Source organism: Corvus brachyrhynchos, unplaced genomic scaffold (assembly GCF_000691975.1).
Source record: "Corvus brachyrhynchos isolate BGI_N302 unplaced genomic scaffold, ASM69197v1 scaffold229, whole genome shotgun sequence".
Lineage (NCBI taxonomy): Eukaryota > Metazoa > Chordata > Aves > Passeriformes > Corvidae > Corvus > Corvus brachyrhynchos.
Window position 1 is genome coordinate 2,197,958 of NW_008240042.1, and position 27,700 is coordinate 2,225,657.

The window sequence follows — 27,700 nt, forward strand, 5'->3', positions numbered from 1 at the left end:
CGCGCTAGCGGAGCAGCCCCGAACAGCACGGAACGGCAGGGGGCGGGATCGAGCCTTGCTGCGGATCCCTGCTACAGCCCTGCGTTAGCACGAGCTGCACTGCCAGGTTCCAAAGGGTTGGATACGGGCGGAGAAAGGAGGCGGGCAATGAAAACACCTTTATCGCTCAGCGTTCACGCCCGTCCGGCGCCTGCGCGATGGCTCCGGCTCGGCCCCGGCATGGCGGCGGCCTGGGAGCGCCGCTCCGCGCACGGCCCCTGACGGACGGCCCTGGAGCAGGGGATGGATGGCTCTGGAGCAGGTGATGCCCCGGAGCAGGGGAAGCTCTCACCTCCCCCGCAGCTTCCCGGGGCAGCTCCTTGTGGGGCAGCGCCTGGAGCCGTGCGGCCCCTCGGCCGCCGTGCCCCGGCGCCACATGCGAGCGGTGGGGCCGCCCTGACTCTGCGAGTCCCTGCTGGGGCGCGCTTGCGCGGCCGAGCTTTGGTCTGCGTTTTGTTATTTATTTTATTTTTAAGAAAACAGGGGAAAAAAAAAAGCCTAGTCGTGATTGGTACTGTGTTTCTTGCAGTCCCTCTCCACGAAACCTTCGTGTTCTTCAGCATTGGGACACATTTTGACCTACTGAAGCCCTGCTCAGCTGAGTACCTTTAGAAGTTACAGCGGTAACCCAGGCAGGTATAAAAATGTAAGTTTTGGTTCTGGTCATTCTTTTTAATGTTTTCTTAAAGGAAAAAATAGCCGCGGTACCTTGTGTAAAATAACTGCGACCTCATTAGCTCTTTCTGTGAGGTTTTCCTTTATGAAGATGCTGTTGTTCAAGGAGAAAAAATTTAACTTGCAGATTTTGTGGTTGATTGTGAAATTCATGAGTGCATGAACTTCCAGTGTGCACAACCGTTTGGTCAGAGACATGCTAAAAGGTTTTTTAAGAAAATAAATTTTATGAAGCCAGAAATGTAATCCTGTTTCTGGGACCTGGTTTAACGTAGATGTGGTGCCCACTTGACTTTTGAGTGGTGAGCACTCAGAACTGATGAAATTATCAGTGGCATAAAGACGAGATGTTTTTGGGAGGAAAGACGTCTTTACTAAATGCCAGTGAAAACAAAAATATTTTTTGATCTGTCAACTTTGTGTACAAACGTTTTGGCCTACAGCATATAGTACATATGACTTTTTTTCTTTTTCTTTTTTTTTAAGAATAAGTGAGTATTAACATCCTTCAGAATGCCCAACTCCAATGCCAAACTTTACAGTAACCACAGGGGTGGTCGGGAAGCCAGCAGACGGGAATTGGTTTCCAGATCTTTGCAAAGTGCTCAGCATTGCCTGGAGAACCAGGATTTTGGAACTGCATATGCTCACTATCTCCTGGTACTAAATCTAGCTCCTGAGTTAAAAACTACTGTCAAAGTAAGTGCTCTTCGAATTACTTGAAATTTGATTTATTGTAATTCTTTTGAGGTCTTTGTGACATGTTTTGTACTTGTGATTTGTTACATGTAACAAGTTTCTGCTTTTATTTTGAAGACAGAATTGGAAAATCAGGAATAATTGGAATGGCCAATGACTTCTTTAATAAGCTCTGTATGCTTATATGGAGGGAGTTCATAGAATCTTTTAGTCTGTGTGTGTCAATCACATTTAATAAAAACTGGGCCTTGTTAGTCCTGGAGCATGCATTATTATACACGCAGGCTTTTAGTAAACACTTCTGGGAGCTGATCCTCATGTGTGGGTGTCCAGGTGTATGTCAGGACACCTCTAGATGTTTTCAGGGCTCAGTTCCCTACTTCTGGTAACTCCCAGCATCTCAGTGGTCTATGTTTATTTTCTAGGAAACATTTCAGTTTACTCTCTTTAAATGGGCAGAAGAACTGGATTCGCTGGCACGGATTCAAGATCTGTTTAACTGCTATGAACAAGCACTTGAACTGTATCCCAACGATGAAGTGATCTGTAACAGTATGGGAGAACATCTCTTCAGGTTTGTAGTGATGTATATGCAGTTTTTGTAAGGTTCATGTTGTAAATACAAGCACATTCACATCTGCTTGTCTAAAATAGCCTAAAAAGAGTAGACAGTGCTAAAATAAATGTTGTTAATCACAACAAAAGTGGAAAAAAAAAGCCACCATGTTTGGTGTTGCTCAGGTCTTCTAAGGCTGGAATTTTAAGACTGAAATCATAGATTGTAATCCAGGTGGTTTTAGTTAGGTTTGCTTTTTGTGATTTCTTTGGTTTAAAGGAACACCTCACTGAGCATTGTATTAAAATGTATATGTATATTTGATAGATCTGGAGCTTTTTTCAGTGCTGTCTGATTTGAGATTATGCTGTAGGTATCATGAAAGCTTGATTCAAATTCACAATTTGGTTACTTTTTGATTTCTTTCCATTTTTTTCAAAACTGACACTTAATGCAAAAGCTGGCAACTCAAAATTTTGTGGTTTTGCAGAATGTTCCAGGTAAATAGAGTAAAACAGTTTTGGGGTTTATAGCATTCTCTCGAGTTGATTATGTGTGAGACTGGATTGCAGAGCTGCTGCTGTCATGTTGTTGCAGTGAGTTCTTGTAAATAAAACCTGTTTGACTTTGTCAAAGGATGCAGTAGTAGATGAAGGTTGGTGCACACAATGGTATTTCTGACCTGGCTTTGCATTTTACAGTGACTCGATGTACAGCTATAAATCATTCTTTTTCATAAAGTAATGCCAGTGTTTTCTAAAGATAATCTTTCTAACTCAGGCAAAATATTTCTGTTGTCTTTCAGCTGACATAAGACCTCTTTACAGACCCTCAGATGTTCACAGCTGCATGCATACTTTCCATTTGTTTGTCATTTTTCCTCTTAGAATGGGCTTCAGAGATGAAGCAGCTGGGTATTTTCATAAAGCAGTGAAGCTCAACCCCGACTTTGCCGATGCCAAGGAGAATTTTTACCGCGTTGCAAACTGGCTGGTGGAGCGCTGGCACTTCATCATGCTCAACGATGCCAAGAGGAACCTCACCTACCTCAAGGCCATTGAGAATGCTGTCCGCTCAGGGAGCAAATCTGTCCTGGATATTGGAACGGGAACAGGAATTTTGAGGTATGCCACAATGCACATTTCACATGAATTTGATAGAGAAGTATTGGCTGCCTGACAAAATTCAGCTGAGAGTGGAAAAAATAACTACTTTGATCCTTTTATGGAGACAAAACTTAAGAAAGCAAACAAAGCTTGCAGAAGCCAGTAAGTCTGGAGATGAGTGACTAGTAGTAGTTTTTGAACCTTTTTTCATTATTTGTTGCAGATGCTTTTTGTGTCAGTAAGTGCTGTATAAATCGAATAACTCACATTGGTTTTGAAGTTGTAATGTTACTTGTCCTGTCTTCAAATACTGACTGTAAAGAGTGGATTCAGCTTAGCTGGGGGAGGGCCCTTATGCTAACTGTGGTGGTTTTTTTGGTGGTAACGTATTAAGAGGATATCAACTTGTGCAATATCACTGTTCACACAAGAGATACCAGTTCATTTAATGATGATTTTTAGACTTGAACTGGTAGAAATATGAAGCAGATGTAGAGGAGGGGAAAACCCCTGATTCTTGTTTTCCAGTATGTTTGCAAAAAAGGCGGGAGCATCTTTTGTCTATGCCTGCGAATTATCCAAAACCATGTATGAACTTGCCCGTGATGTGGTGGCAGCCAATAATATGGAAAGAGAGATCAAACTTCTGCATTTGAAGTCACTTGATATAGAAATCCCAAAGCACATACCTGAAAGGTACGTTGTTGCTTTCTCTTCTGATAGTATTCTGAGTTTGCTCTTAATTTCAAGAAAATAGGAAATGCCTTGTGACCTAAACAGGAAATAACACTGTTGTGATATTACTCATAATGTGGGAAGGTTCTCTGTATCTTTTATGTGTTTAAAGAGCAGAAATGACAACATATTCTTCAGATCATCCTAATTTCTGTGGTAGATCAACGATGTCGTAAATTAAGGAATTTTAATTCTTTGATGGTGGGAGCTTTGGGGCATGTGTAATTATACTGCAGCAACAGGAAAAAAAAATTAGATTACTATGTCATAAAAGTAATTTTAACACACTTTTATACTTCTAACATCTTCTGGCTCACTTCTGCAGCCTTTGAATAGGATGGAGTTACTAACATTTAATAAAGTGTCTGGTGATGGTAAAGGCTCATGATCTGAAATGATGAAGCTCGTGGTTTAGGCCAATCAAGCCTTTCTGATTGTGTTAGCTGAGCTACAGTAACACATGTATCCCTTTAGTGTATATAATGAGTTACTAGATGTCAACTATTAATAAATGAATTACTGCTGTTCTGGAAGTGTCTTCTCTTATGCTGTATGCTTTTTGGTTTAATTCCAGAGGATTTAAGATTTAGTTGTTAGTCTGTGTAGGAATTTTATTGTGCTTCGATTATAGTTTTGGGGGTTTTAATTCCTTTTTATACACATGCATGAATACATACTATTGCACAAAATATATATTCTGCAGTTATCATTGGCTGTGTGCCCAGGCTGAAACATCTTCCTGTTTTGCCTAGATTCTTCCCACACGACTTATTTATAAATGCTGAGCAAGAAGCTTTACAGTAAATTCTTGCTCAATATTTGCTCTCTTCTATCTGCATCTTCAATAACTTCTAACAACAATTCAAAACACATAATTCTTTGGAAGAATTAAATTGCCCGTATGTACTCAAATTCCAGAATGCTGGTAAAAGTTTTGCTCTGAGCTCATATTGGTATGGTGGAGTTTTTCCTTTAAAAGAATGATTGATTGTTGACAGGAGTGTTTGTTATATGTTCTATTTCATGGTGTTCTTTTTCATGTCTAGAGTTTCCTTAGTTGTCACAGAAACAGTTGATGCTGGCTTATTTGGAGAAGGAATTGTGGAGAGCTTGATACATGCTTGGGAACATCTGCTTTTACAACCAAAGGTAGGTGATGTGGGTACCTGTGCGTGTGCACACATTCCAGGCATATGGGAATGAGAAACAGTTGTCTTGTAAGTATTTCATTCCTTTTGGTATGCTAAAAATGAGTGATCTGGGCTTGTTCCATGAATTTGATTTTGGTGAGTGGCAGTGAGGCAGAACATACATTGTACTTCTGTGACCTCTGTGTTCTGAGTAAACAGGTATTTGCAAAGCATGTTTCCCTGATGTAACCTTCCATCATCACAGGTAGTTCAGTCTTCATCACTATTCATTCATTTATTTTAAATTTTTCTTGTCCCCCATCTTTGTAAGTAACACCAAAAGAGTTTATGTGGTTTTTTTAACACAGTTTTCCTCCAAGTTTGATAACAACCTGGTCATTTTCAGGTGCCAGCTAGTAGCAGAAAGGCATGTCAGTCAGTCTAAGCAGAAAATGCTGAGTTATGATAGAATTATTTCTCATTGTAACACTAGGAAACACTCAATTATAATTTGGTAAATAAATTGATTTCTTTTTTCTGATTTGAGCCTTTTTGGAAGACTGAGCAATTCCACTGGGTCTCAGATTTTGCTTTGTGTATTTTGTGGTTTTGCTAGTACATTAAGCAAAGTAATATGACATGGAGTCTTACATAGCTTAATCTCTGTTACATCTTATAAAATAGAAGGACTTCTCTTTATTTTGTCCTTGCTTTGATTCCAGTTCTTTAAAAAAATGTTTTAGCTGGCTGAAACCTTTTGTGTTGTATTGAATTGAAACTGATGACCTCTAGTGTTAAGTACAGGAATGATGCATAAAAGAAAAGTCTTCAAATGTTTCAGTATACTCTTAACAAAATGCAGATTGAAAAACACCATTAGTTACACAGAGGAAGTAGTGGACTGAAAAGTAAAGCTTATGCCTGGTTATATTAAAACACTGTATTTAAAAAACTCCTTCAATGGTCAACAGAATGCCAAAGACCAGTGACTTTACCAGTCACTAAGAACTTACTGATATTTTGACTGTCACATGAATGGCTCACTAACATGTAACTTAGGCTTTTCAGTAATGGTAGAAATAGGCTACTGTCTCATTGCATGTTGGTGTTCATGTTTTCACAGCCTAAAAACCAAAACATCTGTGCTGGAGACTATGGCAGAGTTATTCCTGCAAGTGCTACAGTATTTGGGATGGCAGTGGAATGCAAAGAGATACGTAGACATCACAGGTGTGTTTAAACTCTAACACAGCTTGAACCCATATTTTTTATTTGAGAAGAGACTGGTTGTTTTTATTGACCATTTCTCATTTACTGTGCTCTTTATTTTTTGAATGGATGATTATCTGTTTAACTAAAAAGATAACTGCTCTCACCCTCCCTACCCCTTTTCCAGGCTTTTTTTTTTTTGCCCCACCTCCCTACCCCTTTGAGGTTCAGATTTTCTGGACCCCTTAATCATACAGTTATGCTGAAATACCTGTCTCTTAACACATGCTAAAGAAATTTAATTCCTTCATAGTAAAATTACTTCTCAGTTTCTGAATTGGAGATTCTTGGATTAACGCTTGGCCTTTATCCTCATTTTACCCTCTTTATAATCTGCTCCATGCCTCACTTCTGGATCTAACCCTTCTAGGACTGTGTAAAGCCTAAGTGTTGATAACCTCAGCTGTCATTATCTGTCTGAATGTCCTTTGCCCAATTCTGAACTGGCATACAGTAGGGGTTCTTTGCTAAGACTAGTTCTGACTGTGTATCCATTACTTTCATATTTATTCTCATCTTTTAGAACAATATGGAGACAGTCTCTGTCTGAGAGGTTTGGACTTGATGTATTTTGTTTAGGATTAATATTGTTGTAGATTAGAGAAAATACTAACTTTTAGAGGAGCTCCAGTGCACTGGATGAAAAGCAGCCAGGCTGCATCACTGATTTTTCTAATGCAGTAGACCTGGAAAGTGGCCAGCAAGAGACAGAAGTTCCCGTGGTAGATGGTCACAGAATAATTTCTTTGAGAAGTTAATTATTCATCAATTAGAAAAGGTTTTGCCTTGAAACAGGGCATTGACCGTTCCTTACAAAATTTCAATGGAATGAAAGTTAATTTGCTTTTAACTTTGGATTGTTGAATTGATGTTCTGTTTTAATAGCTTAAGGTGACTAGCAGGACTGAAGTGATTGTCACAAATTAATTATATGCTGTAGGAAAAGAAAAAGGCTCTTCTAAATTTCTTGCCTTTATAGTTTGAGATCCCTTTTTGCTCCAGTAAGAATATTTAAGGCTATTGTAACAAGTCCTGTTTTTATGTAAAACACTTGCATGTTCTCAGATTTAAACTATGCAGATCTCTTTGAATTATTCTCTTCTGCATGCCTTCACGTTTCCCTACATGTTTTCACACTCCACAGGAAAACTTTGGGGGTCGGATGGTTCTTTCTGAGCAGGAGACCTAATGAAATAGCAGTGTGGAAGTATCTCTTTTCTCATGACTTTTATATCATCTAGCACAGTTTCTGCCTTGTACAATTAATACAACTTTTATTTGAGCTTTTCCTCGTGCTTTAATTTTTTTTTTTTTTTGAGTGGTTAGAAGTAGATGTAGAGCCCAGAACTGAACGAATACATGAGGTTTAAAAGGTTTAAAAGTGTGTTTAATTTATCATCAAACACTGATTCATCTTGCTGAGAGAGGGAATCCCCTTTCAGTCCAAAAGATAATCTTGCATATCACAGCCATCTCTCTGTGTCTGATCTGATCTTCTACTTTGTATTCTGTCCCTTTCTTTTAGCAATTTTAAGTTATGCTTCATTGCTTGTGCTCTGATTGGTATTGGGTTTTTTTTCCTAAGATGTAGTGAAATTCTTAACGTGTATTGGGCTTTTTCTTAGTTTCTGGTGACAGCATTCAGTGCTGGTTCTTGAAGGTGAGGTGCTTTTTCTGCACTTTAGAGCTGCTCTGAACATGGCAAAAACCCCACAGAATTGTTTTAGTATTTTTTAGCTTCTCTATTCTAACACTGTATATTTAAAAATATTAGTCAGCCTAGGGAGAATTTCCTTTAGGTTTTTGGTCAAATTACTTGGAATTTCATTTCTCCTCTGTTTGCCTTTACTCCCAGAGTGGGAATGAAAGAAGTTGCTGGTGTGTGCTTGTCAAATTCAGTGCAGTTCTTCAGTCCCACATATGCTGCTGCTGGCTCAGAGGAAACTGTGGAGCCCTACACCACAGAGAAGCTCAGTCGTATTCCTGGGGGTTACAGAGCCCTCACAGAACCCTGTCAAGTCATGACAGTAGATTTCAATGATCTGCAGGTAATGATTTTTCTTACATCCTTCATAAGTAATCATTTTATGAATAACGAGAGTCTCGTATCTTCTTTGGTTTTGGGTTCAACTTCAGAAGTGCAAAGTTGGCAGGGCTGCACTGAAATCCTCTGCTGGTTTTGATGCTTGTCTGGTTGTGTGGTGATGTGATTCATCAGATGACAGTCTGTGATTTTTTTGAAGATGGGTTTTTTTTGTTTGTTGGGCATAGTTTAGGGGACTATATAAACTACCTCACCATAAGATCAAGAGCTGCCAGCCTCAGTACAGGGAGGGGGAGGAAAGATGTGGTAGACCAATTATGATTTATGCAGTTGTGGAGTTGGCTTAGTTTTATTCCTCTAAAGTCAGTCTTCAAGAAACTGTTGAAGACAGGACAAAGGCTGTATTTTCCATCTGGGATAAACATGTAAATGTTGATGGATAAGTGTAAAAGAGGAGATAAAGGAATTATCCTATTCAACCATTCGATTCCACACTTCAGCTCCTTTGTATCTTAGGGTATTTCTGTTATAGGGCATTCTAAAATCTAGTAGCATTATTTTGTGTATTTAACACAAAATACATTTGTATGTGTATGCTAAATAGGCTTGAACTGGAAGGCAAGGAGCTGAGCCCCCTGCAGCTGAGCTTGCTAAAAAGATGATACATCTGATCTCTGGTGTGCTTCTTGCTCATTGACCTGTGGTGAGGAGCTAGCATTGAGTCAGAGCTTAAAATAGATCCTGTTATATAAATGAAATTATTCTTGGCTGCTGCTTGGCCAGGAGTTGCAGTTTCTGAATTAATAGCTTTTCCTAGTTGGCTTGTCTGACATCCTGAGATTAAAAATGAAATAAGACAAGGCTCTTCAGTATACTATTGGGAGCAATCTCTGTGACCTAATGTTGCTTCTGCTTCCAGCTTCAATATAAAGCTATTGCTCTCATCTGAGAGATGTCTGTTCTTAAGCATCTGCCTGCTGGCAAACATGTAAAGATAATTTTGAAAAGTAAAGAACAGTGTTATTCTTTAAATCATGTTTCAGAACTGCTCCTTTGAAGTTTCAGTTAGACTAATGGAGTGTTCCTGTCACGAAATGTTAAGGTATCATAAGTAAAAAGGAGGAAATGCCACTGTTACAAATCACTGATGTGGTTAGGAATCCTTTGTTTGTTGTTACTTTGTTTGTTTGTTACTTTGTTTGTTACTTTGTCACTGGGCAAATGTGGCAATTCCAAACACTGGTAGGTTACTTTCAGCATGGATTTTTTTGTTGTTGTTGTTTTTGTTTTGGGGGGTTTGTGTGTTTTGCCATGGCCACACCTGGATGTTCAATCAATGCAGCTAAAAATGAGAAAAAAATTGTCTTTGTTCCTACTGTAATAAGAAAAAATCCTCCTAAACTTAAAAACAGTATCAGAATTACCTACTAAGGACAGAAATTCAGATAAGAAATCACTTAGCACTAGTAAGGTAATTTCTAAGACGTATTTTCTAAAGTCCTATTTCAAAGAACTAGAGGGCTGTTGCATTTATTCTGCTTGTGCTAACTATCCAGACCTAAACTGGCAGAACAGAGAAGGCAGCTTAAAATACAGTACAGCAGTGTTTCTCAAACTGAGTTGTAGGAGACTTCAAAGACATTAGTACAGATCAGAGAAATAATAAGTCAAAATTCACAAATAATAATAATAATTTTTAAAAAGCAGCTGCTTTATGGCAATGATTTTATTACTGCTGTTACTAGCAGCAGCAGCTCAGTCCCTCCCCAGCAGGGGAATGAGGTGTGGCTGTAATTACAGGCTGCAGGCACTTGCACCCAGCCAGGTGCTACCTGTGTGCATGTTTGCTGGCAGCAGATCAGTGCCACTGGCAGGGGAAGTGTTTCCCTCTGCAGCCAGTAATTAAAGCTCAGTCTCACTTTCAGGCCCTAAAGGAACTGTGCTTTTGCCAACAGTTACAGATTTTGGCTCTTTCTAATCCTTCATGAGGAGTTGTGGTGTGGAGTATGTGAGAAATTGTGGATCAAGACATAGGAAACTTGATAACTGCATTCTTTCTGTAGATTTTCCTTCTGTTTGTAGTGACATTTACTACTTTTACTGGAAGCTATCTTTTTCTCCTTCAGAGGATATGTGGCATAGCATCATTTTGGGGTTTTACTGCTTATTCCTGTGCCGTTGCTTTATTTCTTTTGTTCTCTCTTTAACAGGACTACTTGATAAATTGCCGTCCTGATGTGCTATGGCTGTTTAAATCTGTAATTGGCATAAATAATAGAAGAAGGTTTATAAAGTGGCAAGTGTGAGGAATAAATACGGGTTAAGCGGCGTGGCAGAGAGCAGGGAAAGCTGAAATAAGCCTTCAAATGGGTTTTTAAGTGATGGCAATGTGACACTGCAGTTACTAGAACCCACTGGATGAGAACCTTGGGCCTGCTGCTTCTGAGGAATAATCAGGAGGAATAGTTTTAATATTAAATACGCTTTTATACTTCTCCCAGCTTCCCAGAAACCAAGAACCAGATGCATGCTTGTGCTCTTGCTGTCTTGTTTCAAGGGGCTTGATGCTAGAAAAGCTTCAACTTACTGCTCTTTTCCTCACTAGTTGAGGAGGTACCACAAAGATGACTGGCAGCAAAGCACTTCTATTGAAGAGCAGTGAGAGCTTACTGTGAACTTTGTTAGCATCCAGTAATTTTAACTTGCCCATTGTTCAGCCATCTCTCAGTTGTGAGAAGGGGGATAGACAAGCTCTTGGAGAACACAGAGCGAAGAGGGAAAAATAAAAAATCCAGCATGTGACAGCTACTTGTATCCTCAGAGTGGGACATGAACTTTTCTTTTGCCATGTATATTTTAAGATTGAAACTTAGAGGACAAGTGTTGACATAAGCAGATCAGGAAGTTGATAAATGTTTTGGAAGGGCTATTACTAAGCAGAACGGTTGTGACTGAGAGAACCTTTAGTCCCTTGTGCTTGACCTCCTGTTAATTGGTTTATGCCGGAACTAAAACATTAGTGCTGATCCTTTTGTGCTTGTGAATGTTGGTAGCAGAAGGTAATTCCTGAGAAAAATAAATTGTACGTGGAAAGAGACTTAATTCCTGTTACATATTCAAAACTTTTTAGGAGTATTGGAGAATTTATAAATGATCCCTTTAGGGTAGACCTTAAGGTCTTCCCAGTAGTGAAATTGTACATGCCTGAGTTTTTACACAAGGCCTACAGCCCAGACAGCAGATAAAACACCCTCAAAGGTGTTTGACTTCCTGGTTTTATAATGATTTTGCAAGCCTGTGTTTGAGCAAATTCAGTGCTTGCACACAGTATTTCTAGAACTGGTTGAACACAGGTTTTAAGTGAAACATGTGCCTAAGCATTGGCTTGAGTCCAGCTCAAAAGACTGGCTCTGTTTTATTCCTTCTCATAAGGCAAGCCCTGCCAGTCTGAAGCACTTCTTGCAGTTTTGGGTGGGTTTAAATGTGTGTGTTCTAAGATGTAGGTGTGTTTGCTTCTATGGCTCACAGATGCAGGTTGTCCATGTGGGAAATGGCTCTTGCATGTGGGAAGACAATTCCTATGCTAGTGAGTACTCATGATGATAATTGGTGTTGTAGAGGCTTGGTAACTTCAAGTTTGTGTTGGATGCCCTCATGGATTGGTGCAGAAATTTTGGATGATTTAGTTTAATAAAACCAAATTTTTATTCATTTTTTCCTCTTTCTTCTTTTGTCAGGAGCTGAAAAGCCTGGCAGCTAGAAAGCCCTGGAAGCTCAGCCTGCCAGTCACTGAAGGAGGAATACTGGATGCTATTGTGGTGTGGTTTGTACTGCAGCTGGATGATGAGCACTCTCTATCTACAAGTCCCAGCGAGGAAACTTGCTGGGAACAGGCAGTGTATCCTGTGCAGGGCCTCCTTGGTACGTCCTGTGGGTTTGCTTGTTGTGGTACATTAACTTGGTTTCATTTTGGGCTTTTTTTTTTTTCATTTTGATAAATTAGCTTTTCTCAGAGACTAAGAAGTCTAAATAGGATTACAAGTTCAACAGCAAGTAGCTGTGAGGTGGTTCCTGATCATGTTTCTGGTCTGTAGTGCACAGTCCCTGCATCAGGGCTTGTTCGTGGGACTCTGCTGTGAAGCAGATGAGATCTGGGAGAGTACTTTTCAATAACTTTGGGGTCTTTTCTATACTGAATTTAATGCATTGTGGAGCACCTCCAAAAAGTGGGGCTACTGGCTCACCTGGTGAACATGTGACTTGGGGGGGGCGGGGGGGGAAGGGGAGGGAGAAATTGCTAGCTGCTACTGCCACAAAACCAAAACTATTGCTACCTAACTAAAAATATTCCTACCTTCCCCTTGCCCTATGTGGGACTCAGCTTGAATACTCTCCACATACAGGCATTGGCAGTGCCATTTTTAGCAGCGTCTACTCTCTGTTCACCCACTTTTTATTTTCCTGTTTCCTAGAATCTTAGAGTATCTCAGGCTGGAAGGGACCCATAAAGATCCTAGAGTCCAGCTTCCTGCTTCTCACAGGACTACCTAAAATTAAATCACCTGACTCAGAGCATTGTCAGGTGCTCCTTGAACCCTGTCAGGCGTGGTGCTGTGACTGCTACCCTGGGAAACTTGTTCCAGCCCTGATAATCCTGTAGGTGAAGGACCTTCTCCTTATGTCCAATCTGAACTTCCCTGATGCAGTTTCATTCCATTTCCTTGGGTGCTGTCTCAGAGAAAGATCAGCACCTTCCTGTCCACTGCCACCCTTGAGGGGGTTTTCAGCTGTGATGAGATCTCCCCTCAGCCTGCTCTTCCCCAGGCAGAACAAAACAAGTGCCCTCAGCTGCTCCCATAAGTCTTGCCCCTGAGGCCTTTCTCTATCTTGGTCACCCTGCTCTGACACACTCTAATGGTTTTATGTACTTATATTGTGGCGCAGATAGGAACAAATGAGATAATGTGGTGAGTGGGTTGGTTTGTTTGTTTGTCTTAAGCACTGTATGGCTCTTCAGTGGTGTGTCTGTAAAGTAACTGACATGATTTTTTTTATGCTCTTTTGCCAAGATTATTCTGTGAAGACTGGAGATACTGTGATGATGGAAGTTTGCTGCCAAGACTGCTACTTGAAGATCCAGATCATCTCTTCTTTGCCTTCAGAGTGTGGGATGGATTTCAGTGACAGAGACGACACGCCGAGTTTGGGCAATGAGGCTGAATTATGTAATGCTCTGGCTGGACTTCAGACAAGCACCAAACAGGATGGCAACGCTCCAGTGTGTGTGCTGGAATCCACAGAAATAGCCCTGCTCAATGACGTACCCTACCACGAGTGCTTTAAAGCTGCCATGAGCAAAGTGCTGGTGTCACTAAATCCAAGTAAGGACTTGCACTCCATGGACATTGATGGACATGGCAGTGGGATAAACCTCCAAGAGGATCAAAACAAGAGTTCTCTAGATGTGGATCCTAATGCTTTCTACATTTTAGATGTATCTGAAGGCTTCTCCATCCTGCCAATTATAGCTGGCAAGCTTGGACCAGTTAGAGCCTACAGTTCCGTTGAGAAAGAACAGCATCAGGCAGCACTTCATGTCATTGCAGAAGCAAACCACTTCCCTAAGGAAACATTAGAGTTTTGGCTCAGCCACTTAGAAGAAGAAAGTATGGTGCTACAGAGACCCAAATCAGACAAATTGTGGAGTATTATTATCTTGGATGTTATAGAGACATCAGGTTTAATCCAGCAGGAAGTGATGGAAAAGGCTGCAATATCCAGGTACAGTATAAAAGGACAAAATTATTTCTAGGAATCTGTAATTACCTGAAAAATTTTGAGAATATTCCTTGTAACTATGGAATTACTGTTATGCTGCTTCTGTAGAGAAAAGTTTTTTTCCTTGGATTGAACCTCCTAGTGTTTCTGGCCTGACCATTGTATACATTATAATTTCTTAAATCAAGATTTCACTATCTCAGATTTATCTTTTTTTTATGCAGGAATATGAATGGATGATCATATCCCTTGGTCTGTCAGAAGTTTGCAGGATAGCAGTAATAACCAAGGCAGCTTTTAGTGCAAGGTTAGAAAAGCCCAGATTCCTGTACGTGTCAAATGGTTGTGGGAACAAACTGGTCCTGCTAGAAGACAAACACATGGTGTTAGAACAGCCAGGGAAGCAGCAGCAAAGCTAGCTGTTCCTCACAGCAGGAGGAGTAGGAAAGAAGGCAGAGCAGGAAAAGTAAAATAATGCAAATGGATAACTAAGTGTGAAATGGATTTATCCCCTTTTGTGGGCCTAGGGAAACTTCTCTGTTAACCTTCATGCATAGTGATGGCACGTCCTGCTTAGGAGCACTGGACTTCAGAGGAATAACTAGCATGCTTTTCTCAAATGTAGTTACTGTTCTTTCATTCCTGTTGATTGATCAGCTTTACAGGTGTAATCTCTCTCATTTTACAGGTGTTTACTTCACAGTGGTGGGAAGATTTTCCCACAGTATGTGTTGGTATATGGGATGCTTGTAGAATCGGAGTCTCTGTTGCTGGAGAGTGCTGTTCAAGGCACAGAACCAACTCTGGGGTTTAATATAGCCCCTTTTATCAACCAGTTCAAGGTAGGAAGCTGGTGGGTGGCTTCCAGGCATGGTTTCAAAGCTGCAGCTGTTTTATGTTTGGTGTAAACTGTAAGAAAACACTGTTGAAATTATCAGGAGAGGTTTTTGTGACTACACAGGAACCTTGAAGTAAACTAGAATGGGTGATGTTTGTTTTAGAACTGGGGTGGAAGTTTTGTCCCAGTTAATATACAGAAGAGTGGCTGTGGTGTTACTGTTCCCAGTCAATTGTATTCCAGTGTTTCGAAAGGCATTAGAGGGCTGGATTTTGCATTTCTGTCTATCTCTGACAGGCATCACAGTAATTCCTGGCAACTTTTGTGTTATGATTAAGTTTTCTACCTTTTCACTTGGTAATGGCTGTTTCTGCCTGAAGTTCTGGTCTATACTCTTAGGTACCTGTTCGTGTGTATTTGGATCTCTCCACGTTACCCTGTGTACCCTTGAGCAAGCCAGCAGAGCTCTTAAGGCTGGATCTCATGAATCCTCTGCTGAACAGCCCTAGCAGAGAAGTGAAGGTGAGTTCTGGAACCCAAACCTAACTGCTCTTCTGCAGCGCTGCTCCTTAATTGCTCCTGTGGGTTGAACATTTCAATACAGGATTTCCTTGCCTGCAGCTGTCTCTGAAAAGGATTGAAATGGTTTAAACTACTTCCTTTTCAAAGAGCATAGTATAACAGATTATTATTTTAAATATTTTTAGATACAAATTTGTAAGTCTGGCCGAGTCACTGCCATTCCCTTCTGGTATCACATCCATCTGGATGACGACCATTGCTTGAACACATCTGATGAGTCCTCACACTGGAAACAAGCTGCAGTTGTTCTGGATGAGCCCATCCCAGTTCAGGCTGGAGATGAACTTGTGCTTGATGTCCAGCACCATAAAAGCAACATCAGCATTACGGTTAAAAGGTGAAGAATGTCCTGTGTGATTTGTGCTTAATCGCCTATGCATAAACTGACAGTTCGTAACAACACTGCTGTTACTTTGTATTAAAGTCTAAATTTTATTTACTGATCAAAAAGGCTGTTTTGTTGCTTTAATAATAGATACTTAGGCTCCACTGGTGGACTAAAATTTGCACTGTAAAGGCACTGTACCAAGCAGTTAGAGGAGATACTGTCTTCACTGTAGCACAGACCTGATTGCTGGCTCGTATAGTGGGACAGACTTCTGCTGCCAGGTCTGCTGTAGTGAGAAAAAAAAAGCATCCAGAGGCTTGTACCAGAAATAAACACCTATGGCTGTTTGGGATGGAGTCCTTGTTTCTCAGGCTGTGGTTCCACTTCTCAGTTGCCAAAGCCTTCTCTGTCAGTGTATTGAGATGTGCGCCTTGTGGGAGGACTGAACAGCATTCCAGCTGCAGTATCACAAGTCAGTCCTGCACGCAGACCATTCCAGAAAGCTGTAAAGGAATGCTGTTGGGTAACTCAAGCTCTATAATGGAAGGTAAAACTGGTAAACTTTTTAGAATCCCCAGAGACTTTCTTCCAGGAATACAATGGGCATGAACTTGTCCGTATGAAAGTCGCATAAAATACATCCGTCACTGCAGTACTCCTGACTATCTTCTACAGCATTACGTCTTGGGATAATGCAGGTAACCAATTCCTTCTAACTAAATTTATAACCAAGTGGAAGACTAATAAAAGCTTTGAACTCAGCACTGACTCTACCTCTGTAGAGAGGAGGAAGACTCTTACCAAGATTTTTCTGTTGCTAAGCTCCTTTTTACTGTGCTGCCTGTTCAATTGAGAAGAGGCAATTTTGTGATCTTTTAACATCAGCCTGTATAAAGAGCCATCCACAAAGGATTTTTCAAGAATGTCAGGGTCTGCTAAAGTCATTATATACTCTTCATTAGGTCAAACATTTCAGATAGTTTAACTTATTTCTATCTATGAATTTCTATTTATTTCTATCAAGTTCACTCAGTTTAACTTCTGGGACTGTTAGAGCTGGGGTTGTCCCAGCCTCAGCTGAACCTGCACCTGATAAATTGCTGTAATAAAGCTCCATTTGGAAGGGTGGAAGAAACATCTCTAATTTTTTTCCCAAGCAGAGGCACAAAGTCATGTTTTCTGAAGATAAAGTAACTGGATACTGTCCTTTATCCAAGGGGTACAATGCATAACAAAATGCAAGTGAATTATAGTAGGCCAGAGGCTTTTGATATTACATTAAAAAAAAGTGCTTCTTAAACACAATACCCAAAACCATGATCCATAAAATTTTAAGTTAGTCTGACACAACTACACTGGGCAGGTGCATGGTAATTGCACCAGAGTGCAGTTTTATAGGGAAGTGTTTAGGTTTCTTGTGCAGGAAGACCTCTGATAAAAACCGTGCAGAGTGGGCTAGGTGTATTTATTAAGGTTTTAGTAATTAAGATGAAACCAAAATTACTTCAACACAAATGAAAGACATTCTAGTGTCCTTGAGTAAGGCAAGAGCAATCCTTACAACTTCTGATTAAACAACTTGGGGAGGAGATTTGGCATGCCATAAAACAACAGAGGAATAATATGATTAAGAGGAAAATTAACTATTTGCAAGTGAGCTTTTTATATATGAGCTTTTTATATAATCCTGATATACTGTGCTAGTGGTTTTCAAAGACAGAGTAGGTATCATTGCAAGATTTCTATTTTTTAAATTCAGTAGCAGTCTTTAGGGAAAGCTATGGTCCTATAAGCTACTGCAATTAAAAAAATAACTTTTCTCCCAGAAAAAAACCCAAATAAGCCAGAATATTATACTGTGCAAATAGAATAACTGAATAATAATAAAATAACTTAGTAGCTTTCCAGAAGTACTCTGAAAGAAGCAACCAAGACACTTAAATAGCTGTTTTCCTATCCAGGTCCCCTCTGTACCTTACTGAAGTTTTACACCAGACAGACGTAAGTTCAAGTATTAAAAAACTTCGTCAGAGTGAGGTTTTTGAAGAGCTAGAACGTGGTAGCTACTCAGCTTCCAGCAGCCCTGCTCCCTCAGATACTACTCCTACCCCTGCCCCTTTTCACCTGTACACGTGCAGGAAATCAGGTTATTTCTGGTAGTGGCTACAGTGGGCACTGAGAAGATCCTCCTCGTCCTCGAGGACAGTTGTAGTCATGTGTCATTCACACTCTTAAGTTACTGTAGCAGTAAATCAAATTGATAGAAAGTGAACAGTTTAAATAAAATCTTTAATTGCTTATTTACAATAAAGGCAATGAGTTGGCAAATTGAAAATCATGATTTTCACTTACTAACTTCAGATACAGCAAGTACATTTTCAGCTATAAAATATGCAGCCTAGTGAGTAAGGCGCCATATTTACATCACACTAGTACTGCAAAAAAAGCACTTAAGATGAATTTACTGACAGCCAGAAGTTAAACATTTATCCTGGAAATGCTAACAATGCTGAAAAAGAAACTTAAGATCTTGTCCTTTAAAAAGTAGTGCTCTACTGGTTTGGTTGTTTTTGTCAGATTGCAAACATGCAGTTAATAGTAAAAATCTGATAATGGGATAAAAACAATACCCTTCTGACATTGTCACTTCTTGCAAAATAACATTTTGTTACAAGTGTACTGCTTCTTGGGCTGAAATCTAGTCCTAGTAACTCCTGTATTAGACTAGCTACATAGTTATACCTCAGCAAAGGTCTTCTCTGGGGGAAAAAACCAACTATTACATTTGAATCCAGGCTATACTAGAAGCATAATACAATCACACAGACACAAATTTAAGAACACAAATAACTACAGACACAAGATATCCTGCTTTAACAGCTTAAAAAAAACTTAAGTGTTAAAGAACTTACTGCAGCCTAAAATAAATAAATCAGTTTTGTTTTCTACTTCCTTTTTGATACCCTTCATTCCCCCTCCATGTATTTTAAGGTAGTAACCATTATTCTTATTTTAGAAGGATGGGGAAAAGAATAGTCAAGGTAAAGTATTAATCCAAAACTTACCATCCTGGCTGTCTCTTCTGGATATAAAAGACTTACAAACTATGAGCTTCAAGGACAACAGATACACCAACCATAGGATCTGGGCATGGACTTTGATAGCAAGGCCTGCAGGGAATGTTTTCTTTGTAGAGGTTCTTTACTAATGCTTTGTAGTAACTATCTTCATGAAGGGACTTGATTTAGCTACATAGGAATGGGAAAGAAGGTGGCACCTGTACAGAAGCTATCATTTCACCCACACTCCATTCAGCATTGGAAGTTAACCATCATTAAGAGAAGCAAAGTTAACACAAACAGTTTTTGCTACTGCCCTCCTTAAATTACATTCTTCAAATTAAGCTTTCCCATTGCTAATAGTATTTGCACTTCCTTTTTATATGAGCAGAGGATTTTTTTCAAATGTTTCTTTTGCACTAATGAAATTCAGTGTAATTTTGATATGATGTGGAAGCGTTCAGCAGTTTAAGGGAATGATGCTTAAATTTATGCAGAAACCTTTACAGTGTGCGTGTTTCATATCCATGGGGTACTCACAGATGCTCACATCCATTACAGATTCTGGATTCAGATGTCAGTTCAGCCATACCATAACCTCTTCCTGTCCATGCAGCAGCTTTCCCAAGCTTTTCAACTTTCATCCTTAATAGTACATGTTAACAGGACACATGTGGCAAGTATGTAATGACTCCTTGACACATTCAAAGAAACAGCGAGCTTAACTTTTATCCAAAGCTTTCCCTGCTAAGTTGTTCTCTAGTTCAGGTGATTCCTCAGCATCCTGACTGGCAGAAGGGTTAAAAATCCCATCGACTGCAGGGGCTGTCGTCGGTGTTGTGAGAGGGGTCACAGTGTGTCCAAACCCCTGATAGTGACCCATGGGTGAAGATGGCATTGAAGAAGCATCAGAAACTGGGTCTTGAGTAGATGAAGACAGTAAACTTGTATGCTCATTTTGTTCATGATCCTCAGCAAAAAACATTTTCCTTGGCTGGCCCAAAACTGTCCTTCCTAGAATTATGCAAAATGAAAAGATTATTTAATCCTTCGAACACCAGTTTTTGAACACATCAACTCTAAAACAGTCATGTTAAATTAGAAGATGACTCTTTGTTTTGTATTGGTTTTACATGGGCATTGCTAGTTTTAATAAATAAAAGGATGTCTTTCCATTTAAGAGAAAAACAAAGTACATTACTTACCTAACCTTTTCTTTTTAAAAGAAAAATTAAAAACTAGACTCTAAGTCAGTCAGGAATTCTGGAAAGAGCAAAGTGCCAGATAAACCATGAAATCTTATAGGGATGCACCTGTCACTGATTTGGTAATAGAATGTTCTCAGGCTACTATAAAGGTGGGCAAGAGTGTGACCTGAAGCTGGAAATAAAGATGCTGTTAATAGATAGTACAAATCTTGTCTTACTTACCAACATTTCGAACCTGTTCAGATATATCTGCCCTTAGATCAGAAATATCCCACATTGCAAGGAAGGAGTCAAAGCATGAGCCTTCTTCAGCTTCTTGAACATAAGGTTTATAGGAAAAACTGTAGTGATGTGCAATAGCAGCCAGAAACATCTCCACACAAATTATAAAATCCTGCAATGACAGAGACACTGACTTAATCATTCATAACTGGAGAAAAATAGTTCTGGGTTTCTTCTGTAACTGGAAGGCTACAATTACCCTGGGACACTGACATTGGCTACTTTTACACCAGGATATTCTTGGCAGCCTTCAGAGAGCCATACATATAGGACTTGCTTTTAACAGATTTTAACAAGCAGCAGCTCTACAATGAATACCTGCAAGAAAAAATGCAAGGCTATCCAGACATACTTCCCTGAGGCATATTCCTCCCGCCCAATATATGGATACAGAAGTGTTGAAGCATAAAACTCACATGGGCTCATTGGCTGAAACTTAGCCCAGCTTAGAATAAATCAGTACTAATCAAGCCCATGTTAATCACAGTATGATGATATTTCCTTGAGATCAGCTATGTCATCTTACATATAACCATTCCTGCCCAGAAATAACCATCTGCTCCTACCTGTAAGCCTGTAGCCACAGCTTCCACACTTTGCCAATCCCAGGTGTGTTTCTCAGAAATAACACCAACTTTCACCAGCAATGCAATGAGCACAGCCTGCCTATAAAGATAATTTATTAGAAGAAGTATTTGTGTTAGAATTGTAACAGTAGTGCCAAAAATCTGCAAGCAAATCTGGTCATAGGTATACATAGTAAGAATCTTACAAAAAACCTTTCTGTTTATATCCTTAGATTTTAAGGGGAGGAAACAAACTTAACGTGTCATTCATCCATGACCCTAAAGACCAACAGGGAAACAACCAAAGGGGAGGTTTTTTTCCAGTCAGTCATTAGAACAAGTTGCTTCTCTTTCAGGGTATTGCTGCAGCTCAGAGAGTAATGCTCTGGTAGTCAAATACAGTCCCTCATTAGCAGCTAAGTGTGAGCAATGCTTAAACAGCAATTTTTATTTAACCTATAGTAACTTATTTTGAAAAAGTAGGGGTTTTTTACTTTAAAAAGGAAAAACAAAATTTAGTTTTGAAACAACTGCAAGTGAAGATTCTAAAATATATTCTTCAGAATCACCTTACAAAAGAGCAAGTCTAAAAAATAATCTTAAGTGAACAAGACTGCTCTGTCCAACACATTGTACCCTCTTCCCCTCACTGCAGCTCACTAAGATTATGGGTAGATTTTTTAAGGCCTTTAACCTCAGTAACAAATCCAGCCTTTTTAGCTCTTTTATGATCCACCCTAAGAGCAAGAAGTCATGTGTAAATAATTCACTTACCAGAAAGAAACAAAAACTACCATCTTCACACAAAAGAACTTGCCAACAGGCTGGATAGGGTTCAGTTCCTCACGCAGTACTTTATAAAACAGCACCAGACAATACATGGCAAACTGACAAGGAAAAGAAAATTAATGAAAGCTTTCAAATCCTTGTTTATTTTGTGAGGGAGTTGTTTTACACCATCTCTACAGCTAAAATAAGTATCACAATATGATACAACCTTAAAATGCTATCTGTGTTTTAAAAATAGAGACTTTGGATTTATGGAATCTTTGCCTTTCTGTTTTAAAGTAATTTTTTTTTTATTCCTGAAATTCCAATCATTTCAACCAGGACACAGAGTTCGTGCTGCTGCTGGGACTGTTGTCACAGCAGAAAGCAATTACAGCTCCTTTTGTAACAGTCACCCATCAAACACAGGGGTGGCAGTAAGAGGAGGACAGAATTTCCAAATGATCCCCGTTGTCATGCTGTTCTGGCTCCTGCTGCTGTTGCCAAGAGAAGTAAAACCAATCCATGGACTCCAAAATGAAACTCTCAATTTTAGGGGCTGACATCTTACGCTGATATTATCTGACAGCTGAAAAGGTGTTGAGCAGGCCAGAATCGCAGCACTGCACACACCATTTTCATTTTTTCCTGTGAATCTTATCACCAGCTTTTTAACACAGAATTTTTAACATATCTGATTCTTCGCATGTGTGCTGGGAGGAAGCTGTGGGGGCAAGTGGAGTCATCTCTTCCAGAGAGGGGCAAGTCTGCAGCTCTAATGCCTGGGCCATACCACCTCACCCATCAAATAATTTGGGGTAGAAAGGTACTTGCTTTATGGAGCTTCATAGTAAAAAAAATGTAAGTTTTAGATTATCTGTTTTTCCAGTGGTTTTCATATATAATATCTAACAGACAGCAATTTTGACTTACAGTGGAAAATATTCTACATGTAAGAATTACCAGACATTAACACAATCACTGCCAACAGTTCACATAGAAGATTCACATAATACTGATGACTTCAAAGAGCAGAAAGATGTACTCCTGATACTCACTAGTTGTGACATATTGTTAAGTATAACCAGGTAAGTCCATGCATTGTTGAAGCTGAAGTTTCCTTCATCATACACTCCCACTAGTTCACAAATTCTGGAAGAAATTTTTAAAGTTAATCATTATGGAGTAATAAAACACTTCCCTCAAGTGCTACATCTTCATTACATCAATCAACTCTTAGAATTCAAAACCTCTTCTGGTACTCAAACATGGGCAATGGGGGCCTGCACAAGAATCAGTTTCCAACAGCATATATATATTTTTACATATATATATATATATATATATAGATAAAATATAGAAATATTTATATGGATATTCATTGTGAGTAGCAACTTCTTCCACAGTCCCACAGAATTAACAGCAATGACCATCAATGCAAAGCTCATGAAATTAAGCTTTCAGCATCATCATTAATGACTGCCTACTATGCCTTTACAAACACAGGCTATATGATATGAAGGCACACAGTCAAGCTTGTCACGTGCAAAGTTTAATAAAATTTTAAAGATTACATGAGACTTGTCTTTAAAAATACTCCATTGTTAAAGTCAATGAAAAAAATGAAGAGGAAAAAAGAATCTAAAAATTAAGAGATCATAAAAATGTGTTTCCCACCCCAACAGTACTTCACATTCTATCCCACTGATTACATAGAAGCTGGCATTAAGTATTTATTATTTCAATTCTGCTAATAGTCATTTGCTATAGAGAACTCATAAAGAAATTATAGGTTGATTCAAATTGTTGGGACCCATTTAGCATGTAACACCAGTCTGCTTTCAAACTGCCTTGATTCAATACAAAGGGCATGAATATTCTTTCCAGTGTAACTCAGAATCACATCCTGAAGATCAATATTAATTATTTATCAGTGTACTTACAAAGCAATAATGGTAGTAAACGGTCTGACAACAGTGTACTGCAAAACACCCAGTTTACATCTAAATAATAAAACTCTGAAAGAGAAACAGAGAGTTCATTGTACAAGGATTTAAATACAATTCAGTTATGGAAGATTCCTATTCTCAGCAGATTCACTAAGGTAAATTTTTATTTTATGGTAATTTCAACTTCTGCATCCAGGACTTCAGATGTTACAGTATACAGTGTGTATACATGAAATACACAGAAGAGCTGGACTTTTACTGACACATTACAGGAAATACTCAATGATTCACTTATTTTAGCCATGAAAAACTTCTGGCTGGGCTAAACAAAGAGAATGTAATTTTTGCTGTGTTTGAAGATGTTTAAGAAAAACTCTGAATTCAAGTGTAAGAGACTTAAAAATGAGAATTGGTTTAATCACTGTTAAGATCACCAAAGCGCTTTGCCCATTATGGCAAACTGTATAAAGAAGCTGCGATCACTGAAGCCCACCTTCCCTTCCCCTCACCCCAGACAGCTTTATAAAAATCCCCTAAGACAGAGAGATTTTATCAGTTTAAGCATTCAGAAATTAACAGTTTAGGTGCATAAGGCCTTTCACCTTCTCTTCACCTGAAGTAAAAACAACAGGCTACCCAGTCTACTCCCAATTCCACATGAGGTTTTTGGCAAATATTTTATGATAATAAAAGAAGCAGATTCCAGGAGACCTTTCTAAAATATTTGTCAAAAATAAGAAAGTTTCATTTAGCACCCCCCGAGTCAATCAATGCATGTTGTTAGTAACTAAGTCCAATTCACACGACGTTTTACAGCTTGATGGTCACACACCCACAGCTGCTTTCAGCAAAGGTTTGCAGCTGATTAAACACAAACAAACCATAAACTGACTCTGTCAAGCAGCAAAAGTTATGCTGCTAAATATGAAAACAAAATGTTTGGATCTGCCTACACAGCCTAAAGCTTGAAGATGTCATCATATACTCACTCTCCCATAGCCCACGATGGACAGCAACAGAGAGGGGGCAGGTGTCTCTGCTGGTCTTTCGCTTCTATTATTAACACGAGGTTTGGGTACCGGTTGGTTAAGTAATTTGAAAGAAAAACCATAAAGTTATAGATGACATAAGCTTCATAGCACTCTCGACATGTATCCACATATATTGCAATCTTGGGGTATTTCAAAGCTATCCACTGCAAGAAGAGAGGTACACAAGAGGTTACGTGCAAGAAAGACAAAAGGGATTCCAGCGACAACACTGGTTCAGCAAGCTCATGAGCCAGCAGGCACTGATCAAACAGGGCTGGGAGCATTGGGCTAATGGGAGAACAATGCTACAGCTACAAAGTAACATTCTGTAAAAACACACACAGAACTTCAGATTCCACCTGTAGTACACAACTCTCTCAATCAGAGTTTCAGACCAAAAAGGTTTCTTCTTTTTTTTTAGTGAAACTGTGGTTATGGATCAGCTGTCACAGGTCTCAGTTTCTGAGTATCACACTGCTGTTGCACTCTGCAAAACATATTATCCTTTGCCCCCTGAAGCAAAGAGGAATAATTTTAGCACTAAGAATAACCTGGGAAAGAATTTTTGTAATAAGCCTAACTTGGGTAAGGAAGGTACGGCACTGAATTATTTCTGAATTTTGAGTCAGCTCCTGGATCAGCCTGGTTTCTGCTTCTGCTCTTAAGATGGAAGGACCAAAAGCAGGTTCCTGTCATAACCCCTTCCACATCTGTCATAAAGGATACTCAAGGACAGGGTTAAGAAAGGTTATCAAAAGCAACCCCAAATCTCCAGAAGAAGAACATAGTATGACTAGAACTATGCTTCTGACAAAATCCATAAACAGGAATGGACAGAAGTTTCTAGGACTACCAGCCTACCCTCCATGCAGCACAGTTTCTGCTGTGATACTGTTTTCCCTCACTCCCACAACAAACAGAATTTGATTGGGCTGTTAACAGTAAGAGAACACTTACACTGTCTAAACTGTAAATCGGCACCATCCACAGAATCCTGTTACAATAACAAAAGAACATTTTATGTTACTAAAAGTATTTTTAGTTGGAATTAAATCCAATATTTGTAGCATAGATAAAAAGTGAAATATTACCTTATTATTGGTTTCTGTAATTCAGGTTGAGTATAATGGACTAAGTGTTGTAGTATCCCCCAGAGAGATATTGGTATAGTCATTAGTAGAAATATCCCAGCGATAAACCATGCCTTGGTATGAATTCCAACCTTGCAAGATCAAAGTTTCAGTTTTAATACTTTCAAGTATTTCAAGTACACAAAACATTCTACAAAAACAAAGAAATGCCCAGTACTTAATTGACTGAAACCCACAACAGATTCCTTGCTTTAGGTCTGGAACTTGTCTTGATTCAGTGCTGCATTATAAAGGTTCTAAAAACCTGTGGATTTAAAGACTTTTTAGCTTTAAAATCAAGTTCCAACTAATAATCAATTAGTTTCATTTAACAAACTGAAATACATATGAATGTATATACACAAAACCACAGTGTCTGCTAAAACACAGGGCTGAAATTTTAAACCAAAGCTCTCTGAAAAATAAATAATAATCCTAAATACCAAAACCTGAGAAACATAAGACTCTTCTCAGTTTCTTTTGATTCTCTTCGCTAATCCCCTACTTTACATCAACATCCCATGTTTTCTGTTGCTTTCCAGTTTTGCTTCTCATCAGTTTCTCTACAAGTCTCAGACTTAATGGTATAACTTCAATATAAACACCCATTATGCTGAACATGCATTATGCATCAGAAAATTCTAACACATTCAAGACAGATCTTACTGTCATTAAGTCCTGAAAATTATACCCTGAAAAAGCCTACCTCCAGGGGCACAGACCTGTATCATATTGAGCAATACGTGTATTTTAAGGTTAAAATTTTACTTCTTGTTAGAGAAGCAATGTGATCATATGTGTGTGCCAGTCACACACCACTATTATGTACCACCAGCATGAAAAAGGAGCTTCTCTACCAGTAAAGATGTTCTACTAAATTCTCCCTGATCAGACAGAAACACCTTTATGAACACCAACATTACTATTAAGTTTCAAAACCTGAGTTCTTGGATGAACTTATGGAGAGAGCCAGGCTCTTCTTGGTGGTGCCAAGCAGTAGGACAAGAGGCAGTGGGCAGAAACTGATGCACAGGAAATTCCACCTGAACACGAGGAAGAACATTTTCACTGTGCAGTGACCAAGCTGCAGAACAGATTACCCAGAGAAGGTGTGGAGTCTCCCTCACTGGAAGGGGAGACTGGAACAGATTACCCAGAGAAGGTGTGGAGCCTCCCTCACTGGAGATACTCCAGAACCATCTGGACACAATCCAGTGCCAGGCGCTCTGGGATGACCCTGCTGGAGCAGTAAGGTTGGAGCAGATGACCCACTGTGGTCCCCTCCAACCTGACCCATTCTGTCACTCTGTGACTCTTGGCTGACTGGAATTTCTTCAGAATTGTACCTGGCAATTGTTGGTGTTCAAGCACCAACTATTATGGAAACAGAAGGCGAAACAAACACTGCCCTGTTCCTTTGTTCACTAGGTTCCTTCCCTGTTCCTAGTTCACTAGGGCTTTAGCAGCAGGACAAATGTATCCAGCAGCACCACGGCACTTCTCCAGCCTCTCCATTCACAGAATGGGTCGGGTTGGAGGGGACCACAGTGGGTCATCTGGTCCAAGCTCCCTGCTCAAGCAGGGTCATCCCAGAGCACTTGGCACAGGATTGCGCCCAGGTGGCTCTTGAATATCTCTGGCAGGGAAAACTCCACACCCCCTCTGGCCAATCTATTCCAGTGTGTGGTCACTGCACAGTAAGGAAGTTCTTCCTCATGTTCAGGTGGAACTTCCTGTGCATCAGTTTCGGCCGTTGCCCCTTGTCCTGTTGCTCAGCACCACGGAGCAGAGCCTGGATCCATCCTCTTGGCACCCCCGCTTTCGATACTGTTAGATGCTGATGAGGTAACACGTTTCCCCGCTGGATCCCGCCCGGAGCCGAGCCCGCTGCCAGCGGCCCCGGCGGGGGGGCCCGGCCGCGCCCCCCC

The 27,700-nt window shown here is 39.7% G+C and overlaps 2 protein-coding genes across 2 annotated transcripts; one reads left to right on the forward strand and one right to left on the reverse strand.

Annotated features, from left to right (window-relative positions):
• Positions 1-206: 206 nt before the first annotated feature.
• Positions 207-16,540, forward strand: PRMT9 (protein arginine methyltransferase 9). Its single transcript, XM_008641272.2, has 14 exons — positions 207-301; positions 569-685; positions 1,201-1,413; positions 1,839-1,987; positions 2,857-3,093; positions 3,604-3,771; positions 4,857-4,959; positions 6,064-6,170; positions 8,065-8,257; positions 11,991-12,174; positions 13,323-14,034; positions 14,720-14,873; positions 15,269-15,391; positions 15,577-16,540. Exons 3-14 carry the CDS (start codon positions 1,228-1,230, stop codon positions 15,790-15,792), a joined length of 2,532 nt encoding a protein of 843 aa, XP_008639494.1. The 5' UTR covers positions 207-301; positions 569-685; positions 1,201-1,227; the 3' UTR covers positions 15,793-16,540.
• A 1,507-nt stretch (positions 16,541-18,047) lies between these two features.
• TMEM184C (transmembrane protein 184C) lies at positions 18,048-25,890 on the reverse strand. Its single transcript, XM_017744229.1, has 9 exons — positions 25,734-25,890; positions 25,600-25,636; positions 24,601-24,806; positions 23,606-23,680; positions 22,721-22,814; positions 21,669-21,781; positions 20,895-20,994; positions 20,269-20,440; positions 18,048-19,852 (listed from the first exon to the last, which is right to left on the reverse strand). Exons 1-9 carry the CDS (start codon positions 25,814-25,816, stop codon positions 19,560-19,562), a joined length of 1,173 nt encoding a protein of 390 aa, XP_017599718.1. The 5' UTR covers positions 25,817-25,890; the 3' UTR covers positions 18,048-19,559.
• Positions 25,891-27,700: the final 1,810 nt, after the last annotated feature.

What these genes read in the sequence shown, in the direction of transcription:
- PRMT9 (XM_008641272.2), top strand. Translation starts at nt 1,228, where the DNA reads ATGCCCAACTCCAATGCCAAACTTTACAGTAACCACAGGGGTGGTCGG. An exon ending in ACGGGAACAGGAATTTTGAG is followed by an intron (nt 3,094 to 3,603) that starts GTATGCCACAAT and finishes CTTGTTTTCCAG; the next exon opens with TATGTTTGCAAAAAAGGCGG. An exon ending in GAGATACGTAGACATCACAG is followed by an intron (nt 6,171 to 8,064) that starts GTGTGTTTAAAC and finishes CTTTACTCCCAG; the next exon opens with AGTGGGAATGAAAGAAGTTG.
- TMEM184C (XM_017744229.1), bottom strand. Translation starts at nt 25,816, where the DNA reads ATGACTATACCAATATCTCTCTGGGGGATACTACAACACTTAGTCCAT. An exon ending in CCATCGTGGGCTATGGGAGA is followed by an intron (nt 23,681 to 24,600) that starts GTGAGTATATGA and finishes TTTCTCTTTCAG; the next exon opens with AGTTTTATTATTTAGATGTA. An exon ending in GTAGTTTTTGTTTCTTTCTG is followed by an intron (nt 20,995 to 21,668) that starts GTAAGTGAATTA and finishes TTATCTTTATAG; the next exon opens with GCAGGCTGTGCTCATTGCAT.